Source organism: Nerophis lumbriciformis, linkage group LG02 (assembly GCF_033978685.3).
Source record: "Nerophis lumbriciformis linkage group LG02, RoL_Nlum_v2.1, whole genome shotgun sequence".
Classification (NCBI taxonomy): domain Eukaryota; kingdom Metazoa; phylum Chordata; class Actinopteri; order Syngnathiformes; family Syngnathidae; genus Nerophis; species Nerophis lumbriciformis.
Genome location: NC_084549.2, coordinates 11,907,280 through 11,920,617, shown reverse-complemented (window position 1 = coordinate 11,920,617; position 13,338 = coordinate 11,907,280). Strand labels below are relative to the sequence as shown.

Sequence of the window (13,338 nt, the reverse complement as noted above, 5' to 3'; positions counted from 1 at the left end):
GGACGTGGAGTTGAAATTGGGTAGTTGCAGGAAGTGGAATTAAAATGCAATTCGGAGATTCGGTATAATAATAAAGATTTGCCACGTTTAACCTGAACAACTAACAACACTTTAACACAAATCCCTTCAATTTTGCAGTGTTTTTTTTCCACAAAACAACAATATTCATGTTTTTTTTGGTTGTATAGCCTACCTGAAAAAATTGGCTAAAATGCTTAACAAGCTGAAAGTCAGCACTTTGGCACCAAATAACACATTTTCCGAATTTTAGCTTGACCAAGAAAACACCCAAGTAACAATACCCATGACTTAATTTAAAACCTATAAAAAAGGGCTATCAAGTTAACAGTTAGCATGCTAGCAACAAATAATATCCATGACTTAGTTGTAAATGTACTAAATTGGCTAAAATGCTAACAGTAAACATGATTGGAAGCTAACGCCAAGTAACAATATACATGACTTAGTTTTAAACCTACTAAATTGGCTACAATTCTTACTTGCTAACAGTTAGCATGCTATTAGGATAGCTCCAAAGTACAATTTTCTTGACTTAGTTTTAAATGTACTTAATTGGCTAAAATGCTAACAGTTAACATGATTGGAAGCTGACGCCAAGTAACAATATACATGACTTAGTTATAAACCTATTAATTGGCTACAATTCTTACTTGCTAACAGTTAGCATGCTATTAGAATAGCTCCAAATAACAATAGCCATGACTTCGTTTTAAATGTACTTATTAATTAGCTAAAATGCTAACAGTTAACATGATTGGAGGCTTACGCCAAGTAACAATATACATGACTTAGTTTTAAACCTATTGGCTACAATTCTGACTTGCTAACAGTTAGCATGCTATTAGGATAGCTCCAAATAATAGCCATGACTTAGTTTTAAATGTACTTATTAATTGGCTAAAATGCCAAGAAAACACCAAGTAACAATACCCATGACTATTAATTTGAAACCTATAAAACCGGCTATCAAGTTAACAGTTAGCATGCTATTAGGATAGCTCCAGTACAATATTCTTGACTTACTTTTAAATGTACTTAATTGGCTAAAATGCTAACAGTTAACATGATTGGAAGCTGACGCCAAGTAACAATATACATGACTTAGTTATAAACCTATTAATTGGCTACAATTCTTACTTGTTAACAGTTAGCATGCTATTAGGATAGCTCCAAATAATAGCCATGACTTAGTTTTAAATGTACTTATTAATTGGCTAAAATGCCAAGAAAACACCAAGTAACAATACCCATGACTATTAATTTGAAACCTATAAAACCGGCTATCAAGTTAACAGTTAGCATGCTAGCAAGACGACGCCAACAAATAATATCCATGACTTAGTTTTAAATGTACTATATTGGCTAAAATGCTTACAGATTGGAAGCTAACGCCAAGTAACAATATACATGACTTTGTTTTAAACCTATTAAAATTGGCTACAATTCTTACTTGCTAACAGTTAGCATGCTATTAGGATAGCTCCAAAGTACAATATCCATGACTTAGCATTACAACTAACAGTTAACATGATTGCAAGCTAAGGCAAAGTAACAATATCCATGACTTTTTAGTTTTAAATCTACTAAATTGGCTACAATTCTAACAGCTAGCATGCTGGCAAGCTTGCGCCAGGTAACAATACACTAAACTTTTGTTTTAAACCTACAAAACTGGCTAAAATGCTAACAGTTACGATGTAATATTTTTTAGTGTGAATTAATTAATCTGTTTTATAGGAAACGTTATTTTGAATTGTTGATAAAAAGATTTGCTAAAATGCTAACAGTCACGATGTAATATTTTTTGTGTGAATTAAATAATCTGTTTTATAGGTTATTTTTAATTGTTGATAAAAATATTTGCTTTGGCTAAAACGCTAACAGTTACGATGTTATATTTTTTAGTGTGAATTAAATAATCTGTTTTATAGGAGGTTATTTTTAATTGTTGATAAAAAAGATTTGCTGTGGCTAAAATGCTAACAGTTACGATGTAATATTTTTTAGTGTGAATTAAATAATCTGTTTTATAGGAGATGTTATTTTGAATTGTTGATAAAAAAAGATTTGCTAAAATGCTAAGTTACGATGTAATACTTTTCTGTGAATTAAATAATCTCTTATAGGAGATTTATTGTCGATAAAAAAGATTTGCTTTGGCTAAAATGCTAACAGTTACGATGTAATACTTTTCTGTGAATTAAATAATCCGTTTTATAGGAGATGTTATTTTTAATTGTTGATCAAAATATTTGCTGTGGCTAAAATGCTAACAGTTACAATGTAATACTTTTTGTGTGAATTAAATAATCTGTTTTATAGGAAATGTTATTTTTAATTGTAGATAAAAAATATTTGCTGTGGCTAAAATGCTAACAGTTACGATGTAATACTTTTCTGTGAATTAAATAATCCGTTTTATAGATGTTATTTTTAATTGTCGATAAAAAAAGATTTGCTGTGGCTAAAATGCTAACAGTTACGATGTAATACTTTTTGTGTGAATTAAATAATCTGTTTTATAGGAGATGTTATTTTTAATTGTTGATAAAAAAAGATTTGCTAAAATGCTAACAGTTACGATGTAATACTTTTTGTGTGAATTAAATAATCTGTTTTATAGGAAATGCTATTTTTAATTGTTGATAAAAAATATTTGCTGTGGCTAAAATGCTAACAGTTACGATGTAATATTTCTTTATAGGAGATGTTATTTTTAATTGTTGATCAAAATATTTGCTGTGGCTAAAATGCTAACAGTTACAATGTAATACTTTTTGTGTGAATTAAATAATCTGTTTTATAGGAAATGTTATTTTTAATTGTAGATAAAAAAATATTTGCTGTGGCTAAAATGCTAACAGTTACGATGTAATACTTTTCTGTGAATTAAATAATCCGTTTTATAGGAGATGTTATTTTTAATTGTCGATAAAAAATATTTGCTGTGGCTAAAATCCTAACAGTTACGATGTAATATTTTTTTATAGGAGATGCTTTTTTTAATTGTTGATAAAAATATATATATTTGCTGTGGCTAAAATGCTAACAGTTACGATGTAATATTTTTTTATAGGAGATGTTATTTTTAATTGTTGATCAAAAGATTTGCTGTGGCTAAAATGCTAACAGTTACGATGTAATACTTTTTGTGTGAATTAAATAATCTGTTTTATAGGAGATGTTATATATAATTGTTGATCAAAAGATTTGCTGTGGCTAAAATGTTAACAGTTACGATGTATTTTTTGTGTGAATTAAATAATCTGTTTTATAGGAGGTTATTTTAATTGTTGATGAACAGATTTGCTAAAATGCTAACAGTTACGATGTCATATTGTTTAGTGTGAATTAAATAATCTGTTTTATAGGAGATGTTATTTTGAATTGTTGATAAAAAAAGATTTGCTGTGGCTAAAATGCTAACAGTTACGATGTAATATTTTTTAGTGTGAATTAAATAATCTGTTTTATAGGAAACGTTATTTTGAATTGTTGATAAAAAGATTTGCTAAAATGCTAACAGTTACGATGTAATATTGTTTCTGTGAATTAAATAATCTGTTTTATAGGAGTTGTTATATGTAATTGTTGATAAAAAAAAAAAGATTTGCTGTGGCTAAAATGCTAACAGTTACGATGTCATATTTTTTAGTGTGAATTAAATAATCTGTTTTATAGGATATGTTATTTTTAATTGTTGATAAAAAAAAAGTTGCTAAAATGCTAACAGTTACGATGTAATACTTTTCTGTGAATTAAATAATCGTTTTATAGGAGTTATTTTTAATTGTCGATAAAAAAGATTTGCTGTGGCTAAAATGCTAACAGTTACGATGTAATACTTTTTGTGTGAATTAAATAATCTGTTTTATAGGAGATGTTATATATAATTGTTGATCAAAAGATTTGCTGTGGCTAAAATGTTAACAGTTACGATGTATTTTTTGTGTGAATTAAATAATCTGTTTTATAAGAGGTTATTTTAATTGTTGATAAACAGATTTGCTAAAATGCTACCAGTTACGATGTAATATTTTTTAGTGTGAATTAAATGATCCGTTTTATAGGAGATGTTATTTTTAATTGTTGATAAAAAAAAAAGATTTGCTAAAATGCTAACAGTTACGATGTAATACTTTTCTGTGAATTAAATGATCGTTTTATAGGAGATGTTATTTTTAATTGTCGATAAAAAAGATTTGCTGTGGCTAAAATGCTAACAGTTACGATGTAATACTTTTTGTGTGAATTAAATAATCTGTTTTATAGGAGATGTTATTTTTAATTGTTGATAAAAAAAAATATTTGCTGTGGCTAAAATGCTAACAGTTACGATGTAGGTAATATTTCTTTATAGGAGATGTTATTTTTAATTGTTGATCAAAATATTTGCTGTGTCTAAAATGCTAACAGTTACAATGTAATACTTTTTGTGTGAATTAAATAATCTGTTTTATAGGAAATGTTATTTTTAATTGTAGATAAAAAATATTTGCTGTGGCTAAAATGCTAACAGTTACGATGTAATACTTTTCTGTGAATTAAATAATCCGTTTTATAGGAGATGTTATTTTTAATTGTCGATAAAAAAAGATTTGCTGTGGCTAAAATGCTAACAGTTACGATGTAATATTTTTTTATAGGAGATGTTATTTTTAATTGTTGATAAAAAAATATATATTTGCTGTGGCTAAAATGCTAACAGTTACGATGTAATATTTTTTTTTATAGAAGATGTTATTTTTAATTGTTGATCAAAAGATTTGCTGTGGCTAAAATGCTAACAGTTACGATGTAATACTTTTTGTGTGAATTAAATAATCTGTTTTATAGGAAATGTTATTTTTAATTGTTGATAAAAAATATTTGCTGTGGCTAAAATGCTAACAGTTATGATGTAATATTTTTAGTGTGAATTAAATAATCTGTTTTATAGGAGATGTTATTTTGAATTGTTGATAAAAAGATTTGCTAAAATGCTAACAGTTACGATGTAATACTTTTTGTGTGAATTAAATAATCTGTTTTATACGTTATTTTTAATTGTTGATAAAAATATTTGCTTTGGCTAAAACGCTAACAGTTACGATGTAATATTTTTTGTGTGAATTAAACAATCTGTTTTGTAGGAGATATTATTTTGAAATTGTTGATAAAAAAAGATTTGCTGTAATTAAACTGTGTACATGAGGTTCATAGCAATATAATTTTTTTGTAATATGTGAAACATTCCTGTACGGAATATACGGTATTATAAAGAATGATTCCGGAATACACCAAAATAAAAAAATCGGAATTTGTATTCTACTTGGATTCAATTATAAAATGTGACTTGCCGTTCTGTTTGCAACTTAAATTCAAAAGTTGTGGAATGAAAATCGGAATTTAGGACACCGTCAGTTCGGGGTGTTTGAAAACGTTAAAAAAAACAAGCCACCTTGAATGCACCAGTCAGATGTTATCAATGGAGAACTGAAGAAAGCTTAACTCGATCTACTAGGAGACTGTGGGCAGTGAGAAAACGGAGCGCTGCAGCACAGTGGAGACGGTTTGTCATTTCTGGAAATGCGATTAAAGCCGAGCAGGGGGGAAAAAGGACATAAATCAAGCCTGAATCCCATTTTCATCCTCCAATGTGTTTAATATTAAGGTGACATGGCTACACTGGCTGAAGCTTCCACATCTGCGTCGTCTCATAACAATCAAGAGGTGTGAGCGCCTCACCCTCCATCGTCGTCGTCGTCATCATCATCATCACGCCTCGCCACGGTGCGCCTCAGCCACTCTTCACGCTGCCGTCGCCCGTCCGCTGCACCCTGGCGGCCACGACCTCCTTGGACGCCACCCTGCGCTCGGAGGCCAGGCCCAGCAGGCACATGAGGTCGACGAAGGCGGTGGTGAGGTTGAGCTTGCAGCCGAACTCGCTGGTGGCGTAGTCGAAGGGGAAGGTGTGGTGGAAGTTGTGGAAGCCTTCGCCTGGAGACGGCAGATCAAATGGCGTTGACGTTAAAATGACCGTGTGAGTGCTCCCCCTGCAGGTGTGACGTGTAACAACACGTTCCAAGTGCAAGGTGCACAGATGCATTTTATATTATCATCAATAATAAAACACACACACTTAGGGGGAAAACAGAAAAAGCACACTGCAAAAACTGAAATCTAAGTAAGATGAAATATCTCAAATAAGGGTGATATCTGCTTATTTTCTGTCTGATAAGATAATTCTTCTCACTAAGCAGATTTTTTACTTGTTTTAAGGGTTTTGGTCCTAAATTATCTCAGTAAGATATTACTGCTAGTAGCTGAGATGTTATGACCTACAAACCCCGTTTCCATATGAGTTGGGAAATTGTGTTGGATGTAAATATAAACGGAATACAATGATTTGCAAATCCTTTTCAACCCATATTCAGTTGAATGCACTACAAAGACAACATATTTGATGTTCAAACTCATAAACTTTTTTTTTTTTTTGCAAATAATAATTAAGTTAGAATTTCATGGCTGCAACACGTGCCAAAGTAGTTGGGAAAGGGCATGTTCACCACTGTGTTACATGGCCTTTTCTTTTAACAACACTTAAACGATTGGGAACTGAATAAACTAACTGTTGAAGCTTTGAAAGTGGAATTCTTTCCCATTCTTGTTTTATGTAGAGCTTCAGTCGTTCAACTGTCCGGGGTCTCCGCTGTCGTATTTTACGCTTCATAATGTGCCACACATTTTCAATGGGAGACAGGTCTGGACTGCAGGCGGGCCAGGAAAGTACCCGCACTCTTTTTTTACGAAGCCACGCTGTTGTAACACGTGCTGAAGTGGCTTGGCATTGTCTTGCTGAAATAAGCAGGGGCGTCCATGAAAAAGAAGGCGCTTAGATGGTTCCAAAACCTGTATGTACCTGTCAGCATTAATGGTGCCTTCACAGATGTGTAAGTTACCCATGCCTTGGGCACTAATACACCCCCATACCATCACAGATGCTGGCTTTTAAACTTTGCGTCGATAACAGTCTAGATAGTTCGCTTCCCCTTTGGTCCGGATGACACGATGTCGAATATTTCCAAAAACAATTTGAAATGTGGACTCGTCAGACCACAGAACACTTTTCCACTTTGCATGGGTTCATCTTAGATTATCTCGGGCCCAGAGAAGCCGGCGGCGTTTCTGGATGTTGTTGATAAATGGCTTTCGCTTTGCATAGTAGAGCTTTAACTTGCACTTACAGATGTAGCGACGAACTGTATTTAATGACAGTGGTTTTCTGAAGTGTTCCTGAGCCCATGTGGTGATATCCTTTAGAGATTGATGTCGGTTTTTGATACAGTGCCGTCTGAGGGATCAAAGGTCACGGTCATTCAATGTTGGTTTCTGGCCCTGCCGCTTACGTGGAGTGATTTCTCCAGATTCTCTGAACCTTTTGATGATATTATGGACCGTAGTTGTTGAAATCCCTAAATTTCTTGCAATTGCACTTTGAGAAACGTTGTTCTTAAACTGTTTGACTATTTGCTCACGCAGTTGTGGACAAAGGGGTGTACCTCGCCCCATCCTTTCTTGTGAAAGACTGAGCATTTTTTGGGAAGCTGTTTTTATACCCAATCATGGCACCCACCTGTTCCCAATTAGCCTACACACCTGTGGGATGTTCCAAATAAGTGTTTGATGAGCATTCCTCAACTTTTCAGTATTTATTGCCACCTTTCCCAACTTCTTTGTCACGTGTTGCTGGCATCAAATTCTAAAGTTAATGATTATTTGCAAAAAAAAAAAAAAAGGTTTATCAGTTTGAACATCAAATATGTTGTCTTTGTAGCATATTCAACTGAATATGGGTTGAAAATGATTTGCAAATCATTGTATTCCGTTTATATTTACATCTAACACAATTTCCCAACTCATATGGAAACGGGGTTTGTAGAATATCAACTGTTGCAAAGCTGTGTCATTAACACTCACAAGTATAAAACTACTTTTTTAAAGTAATAATTTCTTATTTCAAGCATGAAAAAAAAATAATGATGCCGAGCGCATATCATTATGTCAAGATAATGGCACTAGCATTTACTTAATTTAAGAATATTTTTCAACATATTGAGCAAAAAGGTCTCTTTTTTTCTACCAAGAAAAGCGCACTTGTTATTAGTGAGAATATACTTATTTTAAAGGTATTTTTGGGTTCATTGAGGTTAGCTAATTTTACTTGTTTTGGAAAGTCTTGACAAGCCAAATTGTCTTGTTTTATTGGCAGATAATTTTGCTTAGTTCAAATAAAATACCCCCAATTTTATTTTATTTTTCTTGTTTTTGAACACTGACTTTTTGCAGTGCAATCACACTATTTTAAAATAATTATTAAGAAAATATTAGTAGATAAGTGAAATGGCAATAAATTATGAAATATTATGTATCCTGTAACAATATATTGTTGTGTATCAGGTGGTTATGTATTGTATTTTTGCAGGTAATTACAAATCAGCTAAAAAAAAACAAAAAAAACATGTTTGGGCTTTATTTAATGTGAGCAGGACACCAAAATATTATTTTTTTTTCTGCTCATTTTTCAGCAAATTCCTTGGTATCTGTTTTATGTTTTTTTTTAATTATTATTATTTATTTTACATAGACTTTTTTCAGTAGTGCTATTTATCTAGAGGGACACTTTTTTTTTTTTTTTTTTTTAATATTGTTTAAATTCCATTTAGAAAAAATATTGTATGAGATATAATTTTCTTCAGCATTAATTAGTGCAGGTCAATCAATCAAAACACTTTTCATACGAAGGAAATGTAGCACAAAGGGGAAGGTCACTATTAGAAGAAATTTGGGACGTCTTGTCAAATCTATTCAGTAGTGATGGTTAAATGGTTAAACTTATTAAATTGGCTACAATTCCTACTTGCTAAAAGTTAGCATGCTATCAGGACAGCTCCAAAGAACAATATCCGTGACTTACTGTAGTTTTAAATGTACTAAATTGGCTGAGTGAGTGCTCCCCCTACAGGTGTGAAGTATAACAACATATTCCAAGTGCAAGATGCACAGATGCATTTTATATTAATAACAAACAATAAAACACACACACTTAGGGGGAAAACAGACAAAGCAATGACGCCTCAGTGAGTGTCTGGCAAACTCACTAGCTGTACTGACACCATACTTGCCAACCTTGAGACCTCCGATTTCGGCAGGTGGGGGGTGGGGGGCGTGGTCGGGGGTGGGGCGGGGGGCGTCGTTGGGGGCGTGGTTAAGATATATATATATATATATATATATATATATATATATATATATATATATATATATATATATATATATAATATATATATATATAAAAGAAATACTTGAATTTCAGTGTTCATTTATTTACACATATACACACACATAACACTCATCTACTCATTGTTGAGTTAAGGGTTGAATTGTCCATCCTTGTTCTATTCTCTGTCACTATTTCAGAACACACACATTATACAAATATACATTATAAAATCAATAAGAAAACGGGAGCTCTAATTTGGGAGTCTGAATTAGGATCAGAAGTTCCTATATAAACATTGCGCACTCACGTCGCCTTTTTGTATTGATTACTGCAGCTGTGCACTGGATTCATTCACAAATACAAACTACAACTCACAAACACTTTAGAGTTAGGCTCCACCATCCGAATGTGTACTTAAACTTATAAAGATCACATGGATATTATTCAGTGAGTTGATTCACCAAAACTAACCTGTTATACAGGAGGAAAAAGCACACAGGACGTTTCAATTGTTCACAGACTGGTCGCTCTCATCAGAATGACAAGACACTTCCGGTCTGCAGGTGATAGCATTCAATTGGGAAGAAACGCCCTACTGCCCCCTACTGACCAATGTGAATACTGATAAATGTGTAATGACAGCTCCAAAAACGAATTCAAACCACAAAATAAAATAAATAAATCAACACAAAAATGTGACACATTATGGGTGGGTCACATATGCATGTACAGTAGTTGGCAGTATTGTCCTGTTTAAAAGTGTCACAACATTGCTGTTTACGGCAGATGAACTGCTTTTCGGTAGACAAAAACTTGACTGCTGTTGTTGTGTGTTGTTACCGCGCTGGGACGACATAATAAAACTGCCTAACAATAAACCCACATAAGAAACCAAGAACTCGCCCTCAATCATTAGCTGTTTCTATTGTGGGAAAGCGGACGTGTGAACAGGCTGTCAACACGTCACTCAGGTCCGCATGGAGCTGGAGGGGGCGTGGCCTCCAGGAGATTTTCAGGAGAAAATTTGTCCCGGGAGGTTTTCGGGAGAGGCGCTGAATTTCGGGAGTCTCCCGGAAAATCCAGGAGGGTTGGCAAGTATGACTGACACTGTACTGCTAACTGTGTTGGCGTTTTATAACGATCAGCCGCCATCTACTGGATTAAAACAAGGTACTACATTCTACTTGCAAATGAAATAGTTAGCACATGTTTTCCCTTATTTTGGTGCTGTAAAATGAAAATGCTTTCACACTTTGTAATTTTTTTCCGTAGTTTCATCCAAATCAACGTTGGTGATGAAAACCTATGTCATACGCGAGCACGCCACTCCTCCAACTTCATTTAGTACAGTGGTTCTTAACCTTGTTGGAGCTACCGAACCCCACCATTTTCATATGCGCATTCACCGAACCCTTCTTTTAGTGAAAAACAAAATGTTTTTTGTTTTTTTTCAAATTCAAAACAAAGTTGTATGAACTGTGCATGAACATCACCTTGTTCCAAGAACAAAATCCGTAATTCGCCGATAGGGAGAAGTTTTTATTTACACGATGAGTCGGGTGTGTCTCGACCTCCGCGGCGGAGGCTCCACTGAACCCCTAGGGTTCGATCGAACCCAGGTGAAGAACCACTGCTCTGGTATTTGGCTCTCTATTAGATGCAATGGTTTTCCTTATCGGGACCATGATTTCGGTCCTAACTTGTTCACCGGTCTTCATATGGAAGGTACTTTTCCTTGTTGATGTCTCAAGAAGGGTAGAAATACAAGAACACACAAACACTCATTCTTGTATTTTTACCCTTTTGAGACCTCCGAAAAATGCCGACCTCTATTCGTAATTTTACTCAACGCAAGTCAAAATTTTACAAGAAAAACTGAACATTTGTGCAATATAGTGATAAAAGCTGGAATTTTACTAAATAACAGTCGCAATTTTACAAGAAAAGCTTAACATTTTGCCAATTTTATGAAAAGAGTCGTAATTATACTCAACAAAATTCACAATTTTATAAGAAAACTTTAAAATTTTGGCATTATTATTATAATAATAATAATAATCGGAATTAGCTGCCATCTTGTTTTATCATATATTGTTGCCTTTGCACCTGTCCATGTTTACTTTTGTATGCACATTAAATCAACAAAAAATCCTGACTTTGGAGCAATGTTCACAGACTCTAGTACAGTGGTTCTTAACCTTGTTGGAGCTACCGAACCCCGCCGTTTTCATATGCGCATTCACCGAACCCTTCTTTAGTGAAAAGTAAAATTAGTTTTTTTTCAAATTCAAGACCGAAGTTTTTATTTACACGATGAGTCGGGTGTGTCTCGACCTCCGCGGCGGAGGCTCCACTGAACCCTTGAGGCCGACTCACTGAACCCCTAGGGTTCGATCGAACCCAGGTGAAGAACCACTGCTCTGGTATTTGGCTCTCTATTAGATGCAATGGTTTTCCGTATCGGGACCATGATTTCGGTCCTAACTTGTTCACCGGTCCTCATATGGATGCTACTTTTCCCTGTTGATGTCTCAAGAAGGGTAGAAATACAAGAACACACAAACACTCATTCTTGTATTTTTACCCTTCTTGCGACCTCCGAAAAATGCCGACCTCTATTCGTAATTTTACTCAACGCAAGTCAAAATTTTACAAGAAAAACTGAACATTTGTGCAATATAGTGATAAAAGTTGGAATTTTACTAAATAACAAGTCGCAATTTTACAAGAAAAGCTTAACGTTTTGCCAACTTTATGAAAAGAGTCGTAATTATACTCAACAAAATTCACAATTTTATAAGAAAACTTTAAAATGTTGGCATTATTATTATAATAATAATAATAATAATCGGAATTAGCTGCCATCTTGTTTTATCATATATTGTTGCCTTTGCACCTGTCCATGTTTACTTTTGTATGCACATTAAATCAACAAAAAATCCTGACTTTGGAGCAATGTTCACGGACTCTAGTACAGTGGTTCTTAAAGGGGAACATTATCACCAGACCTATGTAAGCGTCAATATATACCTTGATGTTGCAGAAAAAAGACCATATATATTTTTTAACCGATTTCCGAACTCTAAATGGGTGAATTTTGGCAAATTAAACGCCTTTCTATTATTCGCTCTCGGAGCCATGACGTCACAACGTGACGTCACATCGGGAAGCAATCCGCCGTTTTCTCAAACACATTACAAACACCGAGTCAAATCAGCTCTGTTATTTTCCGTTTTTTTCGACTGTTTTCCGTACCTTGGAGACATCATGCCTCGTCGGTGTGTTGTCGGAGGGTGTAACAACACGAACAGGGACGGATTCAAGTTGCACCAGTGGCCCAAAGATGCAAAAGTGGCAAGAAATTGGACGTTTGTTCCGCACACTTTACCGACGAAAGCTATGCTACGACAGAGATGGCAAGAATGTGTGGATATCCTGCGACACTCAAAGCAGATGCATTTCCAACGATAAAGTCAAAGAAATCTGCCGCCAGACCCCCAGGAAAAGGGAGCGGATGAGGGTATGTCTACAGAATATATTAATTGATGAAAACTGGGCTGTCTGCACTCTCAAAGTGCATGTTGTTGCCAAATGTATTTCATATGCTGTAAACCTAGTTCCTAGTTGTTAGTTTCCTTTAATGCCAAACAAACACATACCAATCGTTGGTTAGAAGGCGATCGCCGAATTTGTCCTCGCTTTCTCCCGTGTCGCTGGCTGTCGTGTCGTTTTCGTCGGTTTCGCTTGCATATGGTTCAAACCGATATGGCTCAATAGCTTCAGTTTCTTCTTCAATTTCGTTTTTGCTACCTGCCTCCACACTACAACCATCCGTTTCAATACATGCGTAATCTGTTGAATCGCTTAAGCCGCTGAAATCCGAGTCTGAATCCGAGCTAATGTCGCTATAATTTGCTGTTCTATGCGCCATGTTTGTTTGTGTCGGCATCACTGTGTGACGTCACAGGAAAATGGACGGGTGTATATAACGATGGTTAAAATCAGGCACTTTGAAGCTTTTTTTAGGGATATTGCGTGATGGGTAAAATTTTGAA

At 34.4% G+C, this 13,338-nt stretch overlaps 1 protein-coding gene across 2 annotated transcripts in view; it reads right to left on the bottom strand.

Moving 5' to 3' along the window:
• Positions 1 to 5,644: 5,644 nt before the first annotated feature.
• Positions 5,645 to 13,338, bottom strand: part of scdb (stearoyl-CoA desaturase b) — a 47,233-nt gene continuing 39,539 nt past the window's right edge. For both annotated transcript variants that reach the window (XM_072915522.1, XM_061937759.1), the window contains exon 6: positions 5,645 to 6,000. In XM_072915522.1, coding sequence (XP_072771623.1) covers positions 5,801 to 6,000 — 200 coding nt within the window. In that variant the 3' untranslated portion in view covers positions 5,645 to 5,800. The remainder of the gene's footprint in view (positions 6,001 to 13,338) is intronic.